The sequence below is a fragment of the Eubalaena glacialis genome, chromosome 19 (genome assembly GCF_028564815.1).
Source record: "Eubalaena glacialis isolate mEubGla1 chromosome 19, mEubGla1.1.hap2.+ XY, whole genome shotgun sequence".
Taxonomy (NCBI): domain Eukaryota; kingdom Metazoa; phylum Chordata; class Mammalia; order Artiodactyla; family Balaenidae; genus Eubalaena; species Eubalaena glacialis.
The window spans coordinates 13915582-13940111 of record NC_083734.1 but is presented as its reverse complement, the minus strand read 5'-3'; the positions used below and the strand labels follow the sequence as shown (position 1 = coordinate 13940111).

General features: G+C 42.8%; 1 protein-coding gene across 2 annotated transcripts in view; it reads right to left on the bottom strand.

Annotated features, from left to right (window-relative positions):
* The window catches only part of SMG6 (SMG6 nonsense mediated mRNA decay factor), a 239737-nt gene that overhangs the window by 135297 nt on the left and 79910 nt on the right, over positions 1-24530 (bottom strand). For both annotated transcript variants that reach the window (XM_061175743.1, XM_061175744.1), the window contains one exon: positions 5711-5827. In XM_061175743.1, the coding sequence (XP_061031726.1) occupies positions 5711-5827 (117 nt within the window). The remainder of the gene's footprint in view (positions 1-5710; positions 5828-24530) is intronic.

The following is a 24530-nucleotide window of genomic DNA, read 5'->3' as shown; positions in this document are numbered from 1 at the left end:
ATCGATAATTACCTTAAACGTGAATGGATTAAATTGCTCCAACCAAAAGACACAGGCTCGCTGAATGGATACAAAAACAAGACCCATATATACGCTGTCTACAAGAGACCCACTTCAGACCTAGGGACACATACAGACTGAAAGTGAGGGGATGGAAAAAGATATTCCATGCAAAAGGAAATCAAAAGAAAGCTGAAGTAGCAAGACTCGTATCAGATAAAATAGACTTTAAAATAAAGAATGTTACAAGAGACAAGAAGGACACTACATAATGATCAAGGGATCAATCCAAGAAGAAGATATAACAATTATAAAAATATATGCACCCAACATAGGAGCACCTCAATACATAAGGCAGCTGCTAACAGCTATAAAAGAGGAAATCGACAGTAACACGATAATAGTGGGGGACTTTAACACCTCACTTACACCAATGGACAGATCATCCAGACAGAAAATTAATAAGGAAACACAAGCTTTAAATGACACAATAGACTAGATAGATTTATCGATATTTATAGGACATTCCATCCAAAAACAGAAGATTACACTTTCTTCTCAAGTGCACACAGAACATTCTCCAGGATAGATCACATCTTGGGTCACAAATCAAGCCTCGGTAAATTTAAGAAAACTGAAATCATATCAAGCATCTTTCCTGACCACAATGCTATCAGGTTACAAATCAATTACAGGGAAAAAAACATAAAAAACACAAATACATTGAGGCTAAACAATACGTTACTAAATAACCAAGAGATCACTGAAGAAATCAAAGAGGAAATCAAAAAATACCTAGAGACAAATTACAACAAAAACACGACAATCCAAAACCTATGGGATGTAGCAAAAGCAGTTCTAAGAGGGAAGTTTATACCAATACAAACCTACCTCAAGAAACAAGAAAAATCTCAAATAAACCATCTAACCTTACATCTAAAGGAACTAGAGAAAGAAGAACAAACAAAACCCAAAGTTAGTAGAAGGAAAGAAATCATAAAGATCAGAGCAGAAATAAATGAAATAGAAACAAAGAAAACAATAGCAAAGATCAATACCATACGACCCAGCAATCCCACTACTGGGCATATACCCTGAGAAAACCATAATTCAAAAAGAGTCATGTACCAAAATGTTCACTGCAGCTCTATTTACAATAGCCAGGACATGGAAGCAACCTAAGGGTCCATCATTGGATGAATGGATAAAGAAGATGTGGTACATATATACAATGGAATATTACTCAGCCATAAAAAGAAATGAAATGGAGGTATTTGTAATGAGGTGGATGGAGTTAGAGTCTGTCATACAGAGTGAAGTAAGTCAGAAAGAGAGAAACAAATACAGTATGCTGACACATATATATGGAATCTAAGGGAAAAAAAAAAGGTCATGAAGAACCTAGTGGCAAGACGGGAATAAAGACACAGACCTACTAGAGAATGGACTTGAGGATATGGGGAGGGGGAGAGGTGAGATGTGACAGGGTGAGAGAGTGGCATGGACATATATACACTACCAAATGTAAAATAGATAGCTGGTGGGAAGCAGCCGCATAGCACAGGGAGATCAGCTCGGTGCTTTGTGACCACCTAGAGGGGTGGGATAGGGAGGGTGGGAGGGAGGGAGATGCAAGAGGGAAGAGATATGGGAACATATGTATATGTATAACTGTTTCACTTTGTTATAAAGCAGAAACTAACACACCATTGTAAAGCAATTATACTTCAATAAAGATGTTTAAAAAAAAAAAAAAGATCAATAAAACTAAAAGCTGGTTCTTTGAGAAGATAAACAAAATTGATAAACCTTCAGCCAGACTCATCAAGAAAAAGAGGGAGAGGACTCAAATCAATAAAATTAGAAATGAAAAAGGAGAAGTTACAACAGACACCACAGAAATACAAAGCATCATAAGAGACTACTACAAGCAATGCTATGCCAGTGAAATGGACAACCTGGAAGAAATGGACAAATTCTTAGAAAGGTATAAACTTCCAAGACTGAACCAGGAAGAAACAGAATATATGAACAGACCAATCACAAGTAATGAAATTGAAACTGTGATTAAAAATCTTCCAACAAACAAAAGTCCAGGACCAGATGGCTTCACAGGTGAATTCCATCAAACATTTAGAGAAGAGCTAACACCCATCCTTCTCAAACTCTTCCAAAAAATTGCAGAGCAAGGAACACTCCCAAACTCATTCTATGAGGCCACATCACCCTGATACCAAAACCAGACAAAGATACTACAAAAAAAGAAAATTACAGACCAGTATCATTGATGAATATAGATGCAAAAATCCTCAACAAAATACTAGCAAACAGAATCCAACAACACATTAAAAGGATCATACACCATCATCAAGTGGGATTTATCCGAGGGATGCAAGGATTCTTCAATATACGCAAATCAATCAACGTGATACACCATATTAACAAATTGAAGAATAAAAACCATATGATCATCTCAATAGATGCAGAAAAAGCTTTTGACAAAATTCAATACCCATTTATGATAAAAACTCTCCAGAAAGTGGGCACAGAGGGAACCTACCTCAACATAATAAAGGCCATATATGACAAACCCACAGCAAACATCCTCCTCAATGGTGAAAAACTGAAAGCATTTCCTCTAAGATCAGGAACAAGACAAGGATGTCCACTCTCACCACTCTTATTCAACATAGTTTTGGAAGTCCTAGCCATGGCAATCAGAGAGGAAAAAGAAATAAAAGGAATACAAATTGGAAAAGAAGTAGTAAAACTGTCACTGTTTGCAGATGACATGATACTATACATAGAGAATCCTAAAGAGGCCACCAGAAAACTACTAGAGCTAATCAATGAATTTGGTAAAGTTGCAGGGTACAAAATTAATGCACAGAAATCTCTGGCATTCCTATACACCAACAATGAAAGACCAGAAAGAGAAATTAAGGAAACAATCCCATTCACCATTGCAAGAAAGAGAATAAAATACCTAGGAATAAACCTACCTGAGGAGGTAAAAGACCTGTACTCAGAAAACTATAAGACACTGATGAAAGAAATCAAAAATGACACAAACAGATGGAGAGATATACCATGTTCTTGGATTGGAAGAATCAATATTGTGAAAATGACTATACTACCCAAAGCAATCTACAGATTGAATGCAATCCCTATCAAACTACCAGTGGCATTTCTTACAGAACTAGAACAAGAAATCTTAAAATCTGTATGGAGACACAAAAGACCCCAAATAGTCAAAGCAGTCTTGAGGGAAAAAAATGGAGCTGGAGGAATCAGACTCCCTGGCTCCAGACTATACTACAAAGCTACAGTAATCAAGACAATATGGTACTGGCACAAAAACAGAAATATAGATCAACGGAACAGTATAGAAAGCCCAGAGATAAACCCACGCACCTACGGTCAACTAATCTATGACAAAGGAGACAAGGATATACAATGGAGAAAAGACAGTCTCTTCAATAAGTGGTGCTGGGAAAACTGGACAGCTACATGTAAAAGAATGAAATTAGAACACTACCTAACACCATACACAAAAATAAACTCAAAATGGATTAGAGACCTAAATGTTAAGACTGGACACTATAAAACTCTTAGAGGAAAACACAGGAAGAACACTCTTTGACATAAATCACAGCAAGATCTTTTTTGATCCACCTCCTAGAGTAATGGAAATAAAAACAAAAATAAACAAATGGGACCTAATGAAACTTCAAAGCTTTTGCAAAGCAAAGGAAACTACAAACAAGACGAAAAGACAACCCTCAGAATGGGAGAAAATATTTGCCAACGAATCAACGGACAAAGGATTAATCTCCAAAATATATAAACAGCTCATGCAGCTCAATATTAAAAAAACAAACAACCCAATCAAAAAATGGGCGGAAGACCTAAACAGACATTTCTCCAAAGAAGATATACAGATGGCCAAGAAGCACATGAAAAGCTGCTCAACATCACTAATTATTAGAGAAATGCAAATCAAAACTACAATGAGGTATCACCTCACACCAGTTAGAATGGGCATCATCAGAAAATCTACAAACAACAAATGCTGGAGAGGGTGTGGAGAAAAGGGAACCCTCTTGCACTGCTGGTGGGAAAGTAAATTGATACAGCCACTATGAAGAACAGTATGGAGGTTCCTTAAAAAACTAAAAATAGAATTACCATATGACCCAGCAATCCCACTACTGGGCATATACCCAGAGAAAACCATAATTCAGAAAGACACATGCAGGCTTCCCTAGTGGCACAGTGGTTAAGAATCTGCCTATCAATGCAAGGGACACGGGTTCGAGCCCTGGCCCGGGAAGATCCCACATGCTGCGGAGCAACTAAGCCTGTGCGCCACAACTACTGAGCCTGAGCTCTAGAGCCCGCAAGCCACAACTACTGAGCCCACATGCCACAACTACTGAAGCCTGCGCGCCTAGAGCCCGTGCTCTGCAACAAGAGAAGCCACGGTAGTGAGGAGCCCGCGCACGGCAACGAAGAGTAGCCCCCGCTCGCCGCAACTAGAGGAAGCCCGCGTGCAGCAACGAAGACCCAACGCAGCCAAAAATAAATAAATAAATAAATTTATACATATTAAAAAAAAAAGACACATGCACCCCAATGTTCACTGCAGCACTATTTACAATAGCCAGGTCATGGAAGCAACCTAAATGCTCATCAACAGACGAATGGATAAAGAAGATGTGGTACATATATACAATGGAATATTACTGAGCCATCAAAAGGAACGAAATTGGGTCATTTGTAGAGACGTGGATGGATGTAGAGGCTGTCATACAGAGTGAAGTAAGTCAGAAAGAGAAAAACAAATATCGTGTATTAACGCATATATGTGGAACCTGGAAAAATGGTACAGATGAACTGGTTTGCAGGGCAGAGATAGAGACACAGATGTAGAGAACAAACGTATGGACACCAAGGGGTGAAGTGGAGGTGGGGGTGGGGGTGGTGGTGGGATGAATTGGGAGATTGGGATTGACATGTATACACTGATGTGTATAAAATGGATGACTAATAAGAACCTGCTGTATAAAAAAATAAATAAAATTAAATTAAAAAATTAAAAAAAAAAAAAGCTGATGTGGCAGGGGAACAAAAGAGGGGCCTCACCACTCATCAAAACTAATCCAGAAGCTGAAAGAAAGGTACACCCTTCAGCCCTACCTTACACGGCTCAGCAATCAGGCTTGGAATTCTAAGGGCAGCCTTAAAGGATAAGGGGACACTGCTCAAACCAAGGGCTAAAAAGAACCCCTGCTCTGGTCCAGTGAGTCTCCCGAGATGGCTGGTCCACAGTGGTTATAACCCCCACCAGGTACCCGACAAACAGGGACATACAGATAGAGGGGGAAACCAAAACATGGATTATGAACACCAAGGGAAACTCATTTTTCTTTCTTTTTTTTTTTTTAAGTTGCAGGAACATGCGGCAGTTCAGAGGTACGTTGAAAATCCTAACTATTAAAGGTGAAAAGAGAGAGAGGAGGAAAGAGGCCTCCTCTCCTTTCTACAAGGAGGAAAGAGGGCCATAGAGGAAATGGGACTAGTTAGGTGGGCAAAAGGAAGCCTGGTGTAGAGGCAGAAGATGCAGAGAAAGCAGCGTGGCATTCTGAGCTTGTCTGGGCAGGACCCAGGAGCTGGAAAGTCCACCAGTCAGGGCCCCTCATCTGCTTACCTTTGGCTGATTCCTTCAGTAAGTAGGTGCAGCGCTGCACCAGGAGAGAAAACATGGCCAGGCCCAGGGCTGCGGCTTGCTCCTGGATCACAGAGCGACACTCCTCCGAGAAGCAGTCTGAGCAGGAGCAAAGGAAAGTCCATCAGTATCCTGGGGGCCAAGGGCTCCTCTTCCCTACCTCACTAGGTGCAAGTCCTTGCTTGTATCACCGAGCTCCTTTCCCTTCATCTAAGACTGGTGTTGTAATATTCCCTCTCTCAAAGGGTAGTTGAAAGGCTAAATAAAGTAATGCACGTGAAGCACTTACCACGATGACTGGCCTGTGGGTAAGCACTCAATAAGGTTATTATAAAGCTCACTTGTGTAAATTCTGTATCACATCACTTCCCCAGGATCAGTTACCCCAAGGCGAGCAGTCTGAGCCACAGCTGCATGCTCTCTGCCTTTAGTTGCCTGCTGATGATGTGAAGCAATAGCAACAAGAAGTCATATCTAATTAACTCAGTCTCTCTAATGTATAGATAGCGGGAATACAATCACCAATTAAGATCAGAAAAATACAAATTTAAAAGTTATCTTCTTGAATCACCAACCTTTGTTTCCATCCTTACCTTCTCTCTGTTCCTCCTCCTCAGAGAACACACATGAAACAAATAACCTATTTTCACCGCATGAGTTAACTTTATATAGGACAGTGCATGGCACATAAGCACTTAATCAGTGTTAGCTTTAATTTTCACAAGTTCTTTCCCCTAGGGCTAAGAAATAAATCTGGTTTCCAATACTAGCACCCTATCCCCCTCACTTTCTCAGCCTGCCCAACCTCCCTCTGGCTGCAGGTCAGGGAAAGGAGCCACCTTGGTGGTGGCCAGGGCTATTCTTCAGCGGGAGCTACATACACACCTTCAAACCACTGCCTGTACCTGCCCCTTGTCAGTGGCCCTCCCTGATAGGCACGTCATCCAGACTTGAGAGAAACAGGCAACAAACAGAAGGCAGCAGTCCAGCCTGCAGCCTCAGAGCAGGAGACACCCTATACGCACAGGAGACGGAATCAGGGGCCGGGCTCGCTTGCTCTGGCAGCAGCTGATCTGTTAATTCCTTCTGTCTGAATACAGGAGAACTTCCAGAATCTCCAGGTGTTAAAAGGATAATTAGCCACATGTCTGATCTCTGTCCCTGCTTGCATTTTAACCTCAGTAGCCAAGGGGGAGCCCTCTTGCCTCTCCCCTCATTGATACTCATCTTTCCAGTGGGGCCTAATTGAAGTCTTTACTCCAGGAGATGCTACACAACCACAGTTATTCCTAACCGTCTTGGCCACAGGAGCAAACATGACTGGAGTATGCAAAGCCAGCCCAAACCACTTTAGAAAGCCCTGGGGGTGAGAAGGAACGGGCTGCTGTTCAGAAGGTCCCAACATATGAATAGCATCAGTGTAGCAATTCTTCTATAGTGGCTTTCCCGCCATCCTTCCAGATGCCCAATGGTCCCAAATGTCACCCTCTAACTTTCCAGTTCAACTGTGGCAGGCAGTAAGGAAGTGGTAACAATCCATGTGATTAGAATAGATCACCAGTCTCATTCTTCTTCCGGTAAGGCCCTAAACCTGTGCTAGAGAGACAAGAAACAAGCATCTAAGAACAAAGCGGAGGGAGGATGGAAAGTAGGGAAGGGGAAGATGTGTAAGCCATCCCAAGGAAAAGTTGCCAACTTCTCTCCTCCACCCTTACTATAGGCAACAGGACTGTCTGTACCACCCCAGCTCAGCCCAGGCCCCTGCCAAGCACTGCCAGCAGCCTGCCTCTAATTAGCAACAAATCCCAGAATGGGAGAATAAGTCCATAACAGAGGGAACTAGGAGAGGCGGAGTAGAGGCCACATCCTGGTAGCTGACACACAGTACACATTAGTGTCCCCTCATCAATTGGGCATCTTAGGCAGAAGTTACCTGCACAGGGAAGGCCCTCAGAAGGGATGGAGGCGGGTATCTTACCTCCAAGGACTGGCAGAAGCCCAAGACGACAAGAAGACACTCTCATTAGCCTCGATAAGGATAAGATGGGGCAAAGGGAGATCACTTTCACCAAGACCACTTCTATTTTTATGATGAACAGCAACCTCAGGTTAGACTCCTTCTCAGAGTGCACAGGGCTAGGGCTCAAGGGGGAGAACTAACTGCTTAAGAACAATGACACTGAGGCCTCTGGGGAGTCCAGGCTGGCTCCTTTTGAAAGCTTCTTGCAATAAGGTCTGGGGACCAGGTGGGGAAGCGACAACTGGAGCCTCTCTGCTGTGTCTGGAAGGGCTCAACTACCTCTCAGGGCAGCAGCTAAAAGGTAGCTTTCATGACTGCTCTGCTCTTGGCCATGGTTATGTCACCTCAACCCTTCACCCCCCACCCCCACCCCTCCATCTCCCCAGGAAGGGCCTGACAGCACTCCCTGCTGTATTCTGGTTTGACTGATGGGGAGGTACAAATCAGTAAGCTGTTCTGCTCTGATCAAGCTGGTGGTGATATCACAGCTATCTGGGGGGCAGAATGCCTGGGTCTCCGTCAGCTCTTCATACAGAGCACTTTCTGGAAGGCCTGCCCTCCTCCAAGGCTCAGTGGTACCACAGGCACTGAGCATCTACAGTGTCCTTGACCCTGTGCTGAAGAACAAAGCTACAAATAAAACAGGATCCCTGCAATCTTAGGACCTTTCAAATGGTTTATTTACCCCCAGTAACCGTGGCAACTCAGACCCAGTGCCTCCAGGGAGAAATGTATTAAGTGCTGTGGTATCTTCAGGAGATGCTCTGTGCTTCACTTAGGCTTCTGCGGACTAGAAGCTGTAAGATGCCAGTCCTTGAGACGTACCCACGCTTATGCAAGTGGGTAGGAAAACAGCATCCAGATTCCCAGGCCCGCCCACTCTAGGGTTAGGCCTAGGAAACTGGTCCCGGTCTTACAGATGCCCATATATATCCCTAGAGCGGGCTGGGCCAGGCCAACACGTGATGTGGGGTGGGGAAGGAAAAAGCATTGTTCGCCTTGGTATTTGCCTGGGTTCCTCTGGCTTTGTGTCAGGTAGCTGGAGCCTGACATGAACTGAGGAACTCATTAACATTGTGAAACAGCCTTTTCCCTTCTTTCCAAAAGCAGGCTTGCTCAAGGGTGTAGGGGGATGGTTCTGGCTAAGGAAGTCAGACGGAAATATTTCTTACCAAGAAAGTCACCTGAAGTCTGAACTTGGTTCTGCCCCTTCCCACATGCTCTCAGATGGGCAGGTGACCACATCTCCCACTATTCCTCTGGCCAAATACCTGCTCAAGCAGAAACACTCTTCCCGCTCCTATGTAACAGGGAGACCTTCTCATTTTTCTGAGAACATATTCATGGAAAACATAAACCAACTGTCGTCAAAGTTGTATGAAATCAGGAAATGGAGCGGCCGGGAGAAGGCTGCCATGTGGCCGGATGTTATGTATTTCTAATTAGTGCTATACATCTTTCAACAGCAAGTGTCCTTCTGCTGGGAAACACAACACACTGCCCTTGTTATTGTAACTGTCAGAGAAGTGCTTAAACAGATAATCTCCAGGAAAAGTGATAAACACGTCCCCTCTCCCACCAGTGTGTGTGCGCGACGGTGCTGCCAAAGCAAAGCTGTGCTTGACGGCTCCAGGATGGCAGAGTGTCCTCCTGCAGGAAATGGGAGCGAGGCAGGAGGGGGGAGAGGGAAGAGGAGGGCAGGAGAGGCAGGCCCACCTGCCCGGACCCACTGAGCCCAGCCAAGGGACAGTGGTTCAGAACCATTGCTTCTGATCAATTCCCGGGTCACGGAGAGATCTGGAGGAAACCAAATCAGTAGGGATGAGGTTTGCCGGGGGACAGAAAAACCTGGCAGCAATGGAACAAGCAGAGTTCGCCTGGTGCACACAGCCAACTTCCTAGCAAGAGAATGAGAAGAGTAATGAAGGGAAGACACAGGATGGATGACACATAAGTCTGCTACCCTGACAGCGGCAGAAGGCATTCAGAGGGCACTGGGGTCCACTCGCCACTCCAGCAGAGAGAACCAACCATTTGCTCAGCTGCTTCACTAATAGCCGGAGAAAAATGCAGGCAAGACCACTTATTCACTGATTCCGTCCCCACCGGCTCCTCCCAGAGAGAGGAAATGAATGGTCAGTCACCTCCAAACTACCACCACCTGGAGGCGATTTGTTGGCTCTTATCTTTCAGACATGAGGCTGCTTTTCTCATGAGTCAGTCACCAGTCAGACACAGAGCTGGCACAGTTCCTGAGCAGCCCACCAAAACCTCCTTGTCTACAGGAAGTGGGCAGTGAGAGCATCTTTCGACTGCTGCTGTTTGAGCCACAGAGTTCCCTGTGGCAGCTGCTGGCTGAAAGGGAGGTGGAAGAAGCAGTCGTTTCATAGGAACCATACAAAAATCTCACAGCAAAAGCAGAGATGTCCAGGCCATCAGGGCATCATTTTATTCCCCAAGGAGGAGAATGAATGAGTCAGAAAAATCAGGCACCAATACACCCAAGCAAATTATTCATGCACAACAGCAGAACACAGGCTGACTGGGTGGAAGGCAATCCATGACATATCCCTGAACAAGGTATGTCTGAGACAAGACAAAGGAACATGGAAGGTAATGTTTCTTCCCTAAGAGCCCCTACTCCTTTTGGATTTTCTAGGATTATAAAACTCTGACTTCCTTTAGCGGGTAGATGTCGGGGCAAAGGAAATCCCAACCCCCTAACAAAGTGACCTCTCCGACTAATTCCAAAGTTGTTTATTTAGCCCAATTGTGGAGGATATAAAGGAAAACAGGATACTGTCCATGAGAAGATGACATTCTAATGAGGAAGACAGGAAGAATACACAAACACCCAAATAGCTGTAATTCAAGACAATGTATTATTACATGCCATAGGAAGGTGGAAATAAGATGCTTTCTCTCACCAGAAGGAAAGAAAATCATTTCCAGCTAGTGTATATCAGGTAAGGTTTCATAGAAGAGAGCACTTCTGAGCAGGGCTGCAAAAGACGAACTGGGCAGGATGAAGGAGGGATTGAGCGTGCTAAAGAGTCACGCAGGTATGGACACACCAGGCATGTACCCAGACAGCAAGCAATGTACTCGGCACGTGGTAAAACAGGGACCACAAAGCATAGGGCCTGCGATGCCACAGCAAGGAACACAGGCTTGACCCAACAGGCAGTGAGGAGGGCACTCGCTCAAGGTTCCTGAGTGAAGGCAGAGGTGAGTATTTTATGAAGATTAATCTAGTTAAAGCATTCAGGACAGATTAGCATAGCTGGAAAAAAGTAACAGGGAGGCAAACTGGTTGGGAAGCTAAGAGGACATGAACTTGTTTAAATTAAGAGGAATTACATGTAGAACACTTCATAAACTTTATAATGCCAAATAAATGTAACATCTTTCTTATAAGAGAGGTGGGAGAGGGAATGGAAAGGAGTGCACAGATGTGAGAAATGCTGCAGAAGGAAAATCAAGAGAAGAGAAGGTAGAGATGATGTGGGGGAGGGAAGGACTCTCGCTGATAATCTCAGCCAAGTTCCAGAGGATCCTGAGACCTCAAAAAGGGTAACACCCACCAAACGAGATCCAGGAAAGGGGTAGAAATGTGGGAATGCAGAACACCTGGAGAGGGGGAGGAGTCCCCAGGCTCCCGCCCACTTGGCTCTGGGCCAGTCCTGTCTTTCCAGAACAAAGACACTTCAGGGGGTCAGAAATACTTGAGGAAGACCTTGCAGAAGGAGGCCTGGGAAGTCTGAACTGGTTCTCCCTGTGGAAGCCATTAGATATTCAGCACTTCATTTGTTTCCAATTCTTGTATGAGTGCAGCTCCAGGCTGTGGGGTGAGAGGCTCCTCTCTGACGTAATCAGGAAGCAGCTGCAAAATTAAGGAATCCCTCATGACATCATAAAAAGGGTCGATGGTTTACTGGGGAAAGTATAAAAATTAATTACATATTCCCACATGACTCCCTTCCCCTAAATCTGTACATACCCCCTCCTACCCCCACACATTCTCTCATCATCAACACCCAGAAGCCACCTTGATGAACAGGGTACAAAAGGGCAAACAAAACCCATGAAAAAAAAGTTCTTTGATGCACCCACTGTCCACACCACACATTTGGAACTTAACAAGTGATGCCTAGTCCTGGAATTTTTATACATATAGCATGTTTCCTCAACAAAATTATAAGCCCCTTGAGGACAAGAGCTATGTCAAGACTTCACATCCTTGAAAATTAGCACCATGAAGGGGTTCAAGAAACATTTGCTGCTCTTAACAGCAGGTACACTTGCCTCTCCATTTGTGGATCATAAATGATGATTCCACTGTGGCCAGAAATAATAACTAAGATATAGGGAGAGCTGTGTTAGACACAGAGCGTTCATATATATATTTTATCTCAGAGCTTTACAAAAGATTTGCACAGGAGGTGTTATTCTCCCTTTCTGATAGTTGAGAAAATAGGCTCAGAGAAGTTAAATGACTTGCCCTAGGTCACAAAGTCAGTTAAGTGTCAGAGATGGGATTTGAATCCAAGTCTGTCTGCTCTTACACCTACACTGTTTCCATACCTGGTGTTTTTGTTTTTTGTTTTTTGTTTTTGGCCGTGCTGCGCGGCTTCCGGGATCTTGGTTCCCCGACCAGGGAGTGAACCTGGGCCCTCGGCACTGGACCACCAGGGAATTCTCCATACCTGGTTTTCAAATGCCTGTGATTCAAGTTTCAAACTCCAACTCCTCTTCTCTCCTTTGCCATGAACATGAAAACCTCACACCACTCCACAGTTCTGCACAAAAAGCTCTGAGATAACTGTGTGGCGACTGAAATTAAAAACACAGTATTGCCAAAGAAAATGAAATACTTAGGTGTAAATCTAACAAAATACAAACGGGATCCTATGCTGAAAATTACAAGTGTTGATGAAAGAAATAAAAGATGACCCAAAATAACTGGAGAGACTTACCATGTTCATGGATTGGAAGAATCAATATCATAGAGATGTCAATTCTTCCCACAAAGATTTAAAGGTTTAGCAAAATTACTATCAGAATCTCAGCAAAGTTTTTTTGTAGACGAAAACAAGCTTATTCTAAAGTTTATGTGGAAAGGCAAAGGACCTAGAATAGCTAAAACAATTGTGCAAAAGAACAAAGTGGGAGGAATTATCGCTCCTGATGTTAAGTCAAACAAAGAAGGATAGCCTTTTCAACAAATATTTGCTCGAGCAATTAGATATCCACAAACAAACAAAGAACCTTGACCTAAATCTCACACGTTATACAAAAATTAACTGAAAATGGATCAAAGACTTACATGTAAAACGTAAGACTATAAAACTTTTAGACAAAAAATAGAAAAAAATCATCAGGATTGAGGACTAAGTGAAGAATTCTTGGACTTGATGCAAAAAGCACAATCTATAAAAGGAAAATTGGTATGCTAGACCTCATAAAAATTAAAATCTTTCACTCTGTAAGAGGATGAAAAAGCAAATTATAGACTAGGAAAATGTATTTGCAAACTACATATCTTACACAGGACTAGTATCTAGACTATATTAAGAACTCTCAAAACTCACCAGTAAAGAAAACAAACAGTCCAATTAGAAAATGGGCAAAAGACATGAACAGACATTTTACCAAAAAGGATATGCAGGTGAAATATAAGCACATGAAAAGATGTTCAATATCATTAGCCATTAGGGAAATCAAAGTTAAAACTACAGTGTTAAAATTACTTATCAGGGGCTTCGCTGGTGGCGCAGTGGTTAAGAATCCGCCTGCCAATGCAGGGGACACGGGTTCGAGCCCTGGTCCAGGAAGATGCCACGTGCCGCGGAGCAACTAAGCCTGTGCGCCACAACTACTGAGCCTGTGCTCTAGAGCCCGCGAGCCACAACTACTGAGCCTGTGTGCCACAACTACTGAAGCCTGCATGCCTAGAGCCCGTGCTCTGCAACAAGAGAAGCCAGTGCAATGAGAAGCCCGCGCACCACAACGAAGAGTAGCCCCCACTTGCCACAACTAGAGAAAGCCCGCGTGCAGCAATGAAGACCCAATGCAGCCAAAAATAAATAAATAAAATAAATTTATTAAAAAAAAACACAAAAAACTACTTATCAGAATGGCTAAAACAAAAAATAGTAACAACACCAAAAAGCTGATGAGGATGCAGAGAAATTGGATCACACATACCTAGCTGATTGGAATATAAAATGGTACAGCCACTCTGAAAAACAGTTTGGCAGTTCCTTCTAAAACTAATAATGCACTTATGATATGACTCAGCAATTATATACTCTTGGGCATTTATCCCAGAGAAATAAAAACTTATGTTTGCACAAAAACCTGTACGCTAATGTTTATAGCAGCTTTATTGATAATAGCTTAAAACTGGAAACAACCCAGATGTTCTTCACTGGATGAATGGTTAAACAAACTGTGGAACATCCATACTATGGAATACTACTCAGCCATAAAAAGAAAAGAACAACTGGTACATGCAACAACTTGAACAGACCGTCAGGGAATTATGCTGAGTGAAAACAGCTGATTTCAAAAGGTTACATGCTATATGATCTCATTTATATAATATTCTTGAAATAATGTAATTATAGAGATGGAAAACAGGGCTTAGGGTTTGGGGATGGAAGGGGGCAGGGATGGTTCTTACAAGGTAGCATGAAGGAGCTTTGTAGTGATGGAACAGTTCTGCATCTTTTTTTTTTATATAAATTTATTTTATTTATTTATTTTTGGCTACACTGGGTCTTCGTTGCTGTGCGCGGGCTTTCTCTAGTTGTGGTGAGCAGGGGTTACTCTTCGTTGCGGTGCGCGGGCTTCTCGTTGCACTGGCTTCTCTTGTTGCAGAGCACGGGCTCTAGGCATGCGGGCTCTAGAGCACAGGCTCAGTAGTTGTGGCGCACGGGCTTAGTTGCTCCGCGGCATGTGGGATCTTCCCAGACCAGGGCTCGAACCCGTGTCCCCTGCACTGGCAGACAGATTTTTAATCACTGCGCCACCAGGAAAGCCCCAGTTCTGCATCTTGATTGTGAAGTAGTTACATGAAACTACCTGTGTGATAAAACCGCATACAACTATACATACACACACAAACACAAACAAGTGCATGTGTAACTGGTGAAATCTGAATAAGGTCTGTGGATTGTACCAATGTCAATTTCATGCTGTTGATACTGCACTAAAGTTATGCAAGATGCTAACATTAGGGAAGGAGGGATGAAGGGTGAACAGGACCTTCTGTACATTTGTTTCTTTTTTACAATTTCCTGTGAATCTATAATTATTTCAAAATGAAAATTTTAAAACAAGTAAACAAATAAAAGTAAGCCGACAAACAAAACCCAAAAAGATCTGACACAGGATTCCAGAAACGTTTTTCTTTTACATAGAAAAGGGCTCTTAAGACATTTTGAGGATGGTTTCTCAATTAGTTGAGAATACGCTGTGCAGATGCTGCAGCCCCTTGTTCTCATCGTGTGCTGACTGGCCTGAGCTGTTGGAGATGCCCAGCTGTGTGGCTCCTTATCTGGACTGAGCAAGAAACTGCCAGGGGCAACCAAAAGGAAAATAAGAAAAAAGAAAGGAAAGTTCACTGAAGACAGAACTTCTGTCTAAAGAATAAGGAGTAAAGCAAGAGAACTTCATCATCAAGGCTATGACTCATCGGATCAGTAAAATCCACGTCAAGCAGCACAAAGTGAAGGTGATGAGAAAGTGACGAAAGATGACAAGAAGAACGAACTGCAGAAGCTAAGTGAGCTGTTTAAACATGTTCTTGCTGCTCAAAAAATAAGTAAAGGTATAAATCTCAAACCAATGGCATGTACATTCTTCAAACAAGGGCAGTCAGGGGAAAAAAGTTGTTTAACACATGAGCCCTAGCACTGTTTTCTTCATAAATGAAGCTGCTTATGCATTTTCAGTGCTGCACTGCTTCAGACTGTTAATCAGATGGATATTAAGAAGATTTTTTTTTAATTAGCAGCATCAGCTACAATACTATTTTAAACTGCTCCTCTGCCAACAAATCTGTAAAGATCAAACTTAAAAAGACTTCATTAAAAAAAAAAAAAATGCTTGTTCTTTAAAAGACAAAAATGAAAAGAGAAGCCACAAAGAAAACTGTCTCACTGGGAGAAAATATTTGTAAAATATATATCTGACAAAGGACTCATATCTAGAACATATGAAGAACTCTTTCAAATTAATAAGATAAACCAAAAAATGAGCAAAGAAGTTATGTAGATGGCAAATAAGTACATGCTGGGGACTTTCCTGGCGGTCCAGTGGTTAAGACCCTGAGCTTCCACTGCAGGGGGCACGGGTTCAATCCCTGGTCGGGGAACTAAGATCCCACATGCCCTGCGGTGAGGCCAAAAAAAAAAAAAAAAACAACAACCAACAAAACAAATGAACATGTACTTCTGATAAGATGCTCAACATTATTAATCAGTAGGGAAATCTAAACCTCGAAAAACTCCACACCCGCTAGGATGTCTGTAATCAAAAAGAGAGAGAATAACAAAGTGTTGGTGAGGATGCAGAGTAACTGCAGCTCTCACACACTGCTTTGGGAATAAAAAATGGCACAACCACTTTGGAAAATAGTTGGGAAGTTTCTTAAAAAGTTAAAATACACATTTACCAAATGACCTGGGTAGACCATTCCTAGGTATTTACCTAAGAGAAATGAAAGCATATGTTCACACAAAGACTTACACTTGAATGTTTATAGCAGTTTTATGCGTAACAGCCAAAAACTGGAAAACAAAACCAGATGTCCATCAACAAGGGGGACAGATAAACAAATTGTGGTATATCCACACAATGGAAGAACAGTCAGCAACCAAAAGGAACAAACTACTGTACCACTCAACAACACAGATGAATGTCAAAATCAGTGTGGAGTAGAGAAGGCAGGCCAAAGGGAGGGTGGGGAGGGAGGGAGGCAGAGAACTTACTGTCAAATTCTAGAAAATGCAAACTAATCTACAGTGACAGAAAGCAGATCAGTGGTTGCCTGGGATTGGGAGGGGAAGGTTAGGGGAGAATAGATTACAAGGGAGCACAAGGAACTTTCACTTTAAGGGGTGGAGGATATGTTCGCTATCTTGAGTGTGGTGATGGTGTCACAAATGTATACATATGTCTAAATTCATCCAATCTGTACACTTTAAATATGTGTAGTCTAAAATACATCAATCACAGGGACTTTCCTCATGGTCCAGTGGTTAAGAATCTGTCTTGCAATGCAGGGGACACTGGTTTGATCCCTGGTCGGGGAACTAAGCTCACGCACCACAACCAGAGAGCCCGTGTGCTGCAACAACAGAGCCCAGGCACTCTGGAGCCCGCGCACCACAACTAGGGAGAGAGAAGTCCGCGCACCACAACAAAGAGCCCACGTGCCGCAACTAAGACCCGACACGACCAAATAAATAAATAAATAAATAAATAAAATATAAAATACATCAATTACATCTCAATAAAACTGTTAAAAAGATTTTTTAAATAGGGGAATGATTGCCTCAACTCCTCAGATTTTAAGAGTTTATAATTAGAGATGGATTTATTCAAGAAATCTGGACATCTACTGAGTGCCTAATACATACAAAGGCCCTGGGCAAGGTGTTTTGCATACACTATCTAATTTGATACTCAGAAAAACACTACAAACTGGCATTGATACTCCCTACTTCATCGACAAGAAAACTAAGCCTCAGAGAAGATAAGTTAACTTTGTTCATCAAGGTCACACAGCTGATAAATGGCTGAGTGGAGAATTCAAACCTTTGGTCTGGTTGATTGCAAAGCTCCTTATGGCACTATAACACAACTGCTACCTTCTGAAGGTATGAAAATGACCTCCAGAGGTGCTAGGCCCTCTCCAGAGGGCAGCCTGGCTTTCCCTCCTCCTCGACATGGAGCTCTAGAGCAAAGAAATGTCCTGGGAACTCTATCGACACATCTTGGCAAGACAGACGGCAAACCATTTCTACTCTCTACAAGGAAAAATGAAAACACTTCTCAATGAGTGCTTAGCTTTTTCCAGGGAATACCCATGCAATTTTAGAAATGGTATTCCTATAGATTTCCTGGAAAAATTAAATCAATCAATCACTAATCAAAACATACTCTGGCCATTTCCACCTTAGTTGTATCTCTGGATTGATACTTTTGTCACTCAGAATCTCCTGCCTGATTCCAGGGTTATTCAAATACATGTCCCCTCTTGGGCAAGCAGAGCTGCTGCCAGTAGGATGGCATGCTGGCACCAGCCAAGCCTCTCAGGAATGGGGCCCAGCGGAAGAGCGCCTGCCATTCCAGCATCGCATTTGGAGGAGTTACAAGTAGATCTTGGAGGACAGAGTTTCTGCTTCTACATTTCTTGCCAGAGGTTTTAGGAAGCTTGCTTCTCTCCCAACATTTGAGGAAAGCAAAGGAGGAGTAGAAAAGAGTGGCAGCTTTTACTTATATCAGGCAGGTAAATCCCTATGGAATTCCATCAGGAGATCTGGAGTGTCTTGTGTCAGAAGTTACTTAAGGCTGTGGAGAAGAGAAGCGAAGGAGGCTTCCTAAGAGGCATGCCTGTTGGCTAACCTAGAAGGAAGCTTTCGCTGTAACAGTGAGAAGGAATTAATACAGCTACATCTCTTCTGATAGAGTGGGCAGAGATTTGGCATCTGATTCAAACAGTCTGAAACCTGCCTTTGCTGGTATGATGCTTCAGGAGCAATTTGGGCTCAAAGTAAAAGTTAGTGAGAGATAATGCCTGCAGACATCCTCATTCAGAGGAAGCTCCTTTGATATGGCAGGCAGAGGGGCAGAGAAGTGCTCAGCTTTCATTTTAACAGATTAACTCAATTTCTTTTCATTTTATGGCTTCCTGAAGGATTTTTAAAAGAGTCTGACAGTTTACAAACAAGGCCAAAAATAAAACAACTCTGAGACAAGTAGGGCAGAGAGGTACCCAGGATAGGAAGGCTCTCTTAGAGTCCTTTTGAGAAGCTTCCAGAATGCAAAGATTACAGCCATCAAACAAATCTTAAGGAGTCAGTACTGAAAAATGAGGCCAATGATAAAACATAATTCCTGGGTGGATTTCTCTTGAACATCCAGATCTGCACATTCATCCTGCTCTGCTCTAGCAACTCACCCTAAAAAGTTCCTCAAAGCTTTACAATCCAAGATCAATGCCCAAACTAGATCAAGTACGTAATGACTTTATCCAACCCCATCCATTGTGAAACATGTATTTTTAAAGTAGAAAAGAGATCAATAGAATAATAGGTAAATAAAGCAATTATGCCAAGGAAGAAAGTGAGAAAGTTAGCACTCAGTGAAGGTGCCTAGAAACCCAAGAGGCACCAGCTAGTCCCCTGACTTACAAGCTCTAGAAAGGAGATCCCCTTTAGAATTTGTATTCAGTTGGCAGACTTGATAGTTTGTCAACAATACTAACTGAAACCTATATACATTGTTTTAAACTAGATTAAAATTTTTTTGTTTATATTTATTCTTTTATACCTCAATTCCATGGAAGATTTGTGACAATTTAGGGCAAAATCACCTACCATGAGATAACATTAAAGTAAATGTAGAAAATCGGGACCAAGAAGAAGGAAAATACAAATATGTCAATCATGTGGGTTAACAGTCTTCGATGAATGAACTTAAAATTTGCCTCTGATTTTCCTGGCAGTCAAAGCAGGAAAGGAAACACCAACAACTGTATAGCTGTCATTATTGGAAAGGAATAAGTATATCAGTTCCTCAGGAAAAACAAATCTTTTCTCAGCACTGAGTTCTAAAATAATTTTTTTAACGCGGACTCTATGCAAGGGATACTGTATGAAAAAATGAACAATAACCTTGAAAAGGCCTTTACAATGTATGGCATTATTACCACATACTATTAAAAGATATCCAAGAAATATTACCCTAAAGTTATCTGTATTGTGAGACAAAATCCACTGTGTATCACAATCTAAGAATGTTTTTCCAAAAACACAGATATAGGAATATTTTATATATAGATAGATAGATAATGCTAAGTTAAAAAAATGCTAAATTAGGAGATTGTAATTCTTATTTCAAAAAGGATCCATGAAGGGTTTCTTTAAGCAGAGAAATCCTTGATGTCTAACATATTTGCCCAACATTCAGTCTGTGACAGAGACCAAGGGCCAGAGAAACCCAAGTGCAAGAGCTACTTGCAATTGATAACGAAAGGCTGAAGTATCCTAAAATCTTAAAGAATTTTAGATAAATGAGAATGTGACAATATGCTATAAAAGTCTTACTTTAAGAAGACCAAATGATATATTAAAATATATATGCTATCAAATATATACATATATAAACACAGATGTATGGATATGAAAGGAAAATGGTCAAAACTGTAAAATTCGATTTATGTAAATTTTTGGGATCTTTACAAAACAAAAAGTACAATAGCATGCTATAAAGCAAAGAGATTTACAAGCTAAATTTATATTTGAACGTTGGTACAGAGAACAAAGCTCCATAATTCTGGGATTAGCACCCCTGCCAAACAGGCAGTCTTCAAGCACCAGCTCAACTTCATCTTCTTGGTGAGATTTCCTCCATTTGGAGGACAGAATTGACCTGCTTCTGCCTGGTTCAAAAGACCTAACAGATTTATTTTTAGAGCACTGCCTTGCCCCTTAGAGAGGGCCCACACCAAAGGATAGTGAATGACAACAGCCAAGAAGAAATAAAATAGCAAACCTGCCACCTCCATAGCACTGAATGGCCATTCTCCCGCCCTCGCTCTCCAAAGCCCACCTCTCTCCTCTCCATTATCTAAGTCCTTCCTTCAAGACCCAACATATACTAAACCTGTACTGTGCTGCCCGATAAGCCTCCTTTCTCTGGACTCAAAGTGGTTCCACCCATAACATGCACCAGGCAGGTGGCTCAAAGCCACTCTAGCACAGGATTTACAATTTATCAAGCTTCCCCACTAGGCTGGAAATCCCATGAGGGCAGGGTCTGTAGTGCAGACTCCAGTAAATCCCAGGCACTTACCACGGTGCCTGGTCATCGGAGACTATCTGTTCTGAGTCGTTAACTCACTAAGTGCTGGATCAATTCCTTTCCTTATTCACACAGTCAGCATTTACTAAGCAGCTACTACATGCAAGGCCCTATGCTAGGCATTTAGCTTTCAAAGATGAATCAGACATGAACTGGACCCTCAAGGAGTTGAAATCTAATAGGATTCCAGCATGTAGTTAACTATAAATCAAAGAAGAAAGTGAAAATCATCTTAAGAGATAAAGATAATGTGTGAAATGACATGAATGAGGAAATTCACTATTACATAGTTTGGACAGGAAAAGCCTGCAAACAACCTAAGTGTCCATGAATAGAGGACTGCTTATTAAATTATGGGACACACATACAATAAAATAGCCATTTAAAAGGGTGAGATAACTGTTTGTAAAAAATACAAGTATACATAAATGATATAATAATTAAAGCTACTATTTACTGAACCTTTACTATTTGCCAGGAAGGCGGGGGCGAGGCAGAGGGGCAAGCAATATGCAGAAGGAAGCAGAAGTGCAGAAAAAGGCTTTCCTGGTTCCAATCCCTTCCGTAGGATAATATCCTTGTCCTCAAGTTCCTTGCAATACATTTCCCTTCTTGTGTAAGCTATTTCAAGATGGTTCTTGTCATTTTCAAACACTCCTAACATACACGGTAAAAAAGAATAAGAAATGGGGTTGGCATTTGTTAAAACTCTTCAAACTGGGGCTTCCCTGGTGGCGCAGTGGTTGAGAATCTGCCTGCCAATGCAGGGCACACGGGTTCGAGCCCTGGTCTGGGAAGATCCCACATGCCGCGGAGCAACTAGGCCCGTGAGCCACAATTACTGAGCCTGTGCATCTGGAGCCTGTGCTCCGCAACAAGAAAGGCCGCGATAGTGAAAGACCCGCGCACCACGATGAAGACTGGCCCCCGCACCGCGATGAAGAGTGGCCCCCACTTGCCGCAACTAGAGAAAGCCCTCGCACAGAAATGAAGACCCAAAACAGCCAAAAATAAATAAATAAATAAATAAATAAATAAATAAATAACTCATCAAACTGAACACTTAAAATCTGCGCATTACTGTTTTATGTAAATTATACCTCAATTTAAAAACAGAAACAGTGAGGCCAAGACAGCCTGAATATATGGAGGACACTGGTACCAATAACAGAAAAACTGTACACAGGAGGAAGAGTTCCAGCAGGGCAGGGGGTGATCTGGTGCACTGCCCACATCCCCCCCGGGACTAACGCACTCATTCTCCCAGCTGCCGAGAGTGTTGGCAGCAGTAGATCTCAGCTGATCCCTCTCCCAGACTTGCTCTCAGCTGAAGAAAGGCGTTTTCCCAATGTCACTGCCCCTTCCCAGGAGTAACTCACGTTCATTGACTGGTGGTTGGAGGGCAGGAGGGGGTGTAAAGATTCAGCCCCTTTGGCCCAATCTGGGACTACTCTGAAGGGTTAGCCCCTTTAAGCAGCTCCAGAGCTCCTTACAAGACTGGCTAAGGCCTTTGTTACATCTGCAGTGCAGTTCAACTTCTCCCTGTGCCCCATCCTGCATACCCATCATGCCCCCTTGGGTACTGATCCTGAGAGCATTCCCCAACCAACTTCCTGGGGATGCAAACCTCCATCTTAAGAGTCTGCTTCCTGGGGAACCTGACTTACAACACTTGAGAAATAGGATGAATCAATTTTTAATAAGCTTGAGATTCCAGGTAAAAACGTTCAACAAGAAGTTAGACATGCGGGCTAGAGCTTAGGAAAAAGATTTGAGCGGGAAAGAGATTTGGAAGCGATCCACAGAGAGGTGACAGTTAAAACCATGGGATTTTATGATACATCAATGAGGAAAGGCTGAAGAGAGGAAGGCCAAGGTAATATCTTTAGTAAGCGCTGATATTTAGGGTGTGGGTCAGAAAGGGAAGACCCAAGAAATCGGGGGAGAGGAAGGGAAGGACGGAGAGAATACAGAGCTACTATCACTGAAAGCATTTCTGGAAAGTCTCCTGTCAACAAAGGCAAATGCTACCAGAAAAGCTAAGAAGGACGAGACACAACAAATGCTTAACAAACCCTTGTTAACTGAGCTGAGTGGGACAAGTGGCCTGCAGAATGATCAGCTTTTGTTGGGTTTTCTTCAGCAGCTTCCGTCCTATGGCCGTAGGCACAGAATCTACCTGCGTGCCCTGAAGCAGATCCATGGTTAGACTGGCAAGCAAAGAAAAGCTGAAATGGCCTAGTACATGAATGTAAGTGAGCCAAGACAGAGTTCAGCTGCTTAAGCAATTTGGAAGAAACCTTCTGAAAGGCTTCTTTCAAGAGCGTTCCCATGGACTTCCCTGGTGGTGCAGTGGTTAAGAATCTGCCTGCCAGTGCAGGGGACACAGGTTCAAGCCCTGGTCCAGGAAGATCCCACATGCTGCAAAGCAAGTAAGCACGTGCGCCACAACTACTGAGCCTGCGCTCTAGAGAGCCCGCATGCTGCAACTACTGAAGCCCGCGTGCCTAGAGCCTGTGCTCCGCAACAAGAGAAGCCACCGCACTGAGAAGCCCACGCACTGCAATGAAGAGTAGCCCCTGCTCACCGCAACTAGAGAAAGCCCGCGTGCAGCAGCAAAGACCCAAAGCAGCCATACACACATACATACATACATAAATAGCATTCCCAGGGATCTTCTGAACAGCTGGGATCCTTGAGGAGGATCACTGTCCCTACGGACCAAATTCAAACCCCCAGACATTTAAATAGACTGATTCTAGCATACTTTTTTGAGGGGCGGGGGGGCATAAGACCACAGGTATACGGAGGGAGGAGTGAGGCAATCACTTATAGACATTAGTGACATTATCATTGCTTTGAATACAAATAAAACAATTCTTCTTAGCCATGGCACCCTAAAGTAAATGACATACCACACAAACAGGTGTTATCTGACCTCCAGTCCTAGACCGGAGTAAACAGAATTTACCTTCTGCTCCTGTGCCCAACACAGCTATGCAACATTCTTCAATGACTCATTGACTTTCCCTGTTTTCCTCTGGGTATGGCTGGAGGATCCCCACATCTATGTCTCTTGCCCCAACTCCTCCTGCCCAACCTGCAATCAAAGGCCAAGGCACAAGGCATCACGGATGCCCAAGAGCCGATGTGGCTGTATTTCCTGCAGAGATCTGAAAACCTGTTGGAGTTCCAAAAGTCAGCACCAATTTCAAATCTGATCAGGATCTCTGAAAGTCACAGTTACCATACAGCTGAATAAAATATTTTTTCATAAATTTAACGCCAGCGTGTCTGTGTTTGGAAACTTTGAAAATACATGTTGTATGGTTTACTGCACTGGAAAAGGTGCCAACAGAGTTTCAAAGGAAGGGAAGTGTATAACTGTTTCCTTTCAAATGCATTTTCCAATGGGATCCATTCAGGGAAAAGGCTGGAACTAACTAAAACATTATTAAAAACTGTTATGGAAAGAGACAGGGAGATGGAAAAAGATAGACCCAAAAAAGCGAAATACATAACCAAGAGTGAGACAGACATACAAGGAAAAAGAAAGGGGATCTGGGCAGAGAGACAGGTTGGACGGTGAAGTGGGGTGAGATGGAGTTTTGTCTGGCAGTTGCTGTTCGTGGTCTCATACTGCTGCAGATAAATCGATCCGGGATGCAGTGCTGCTGGCCCAGTGGC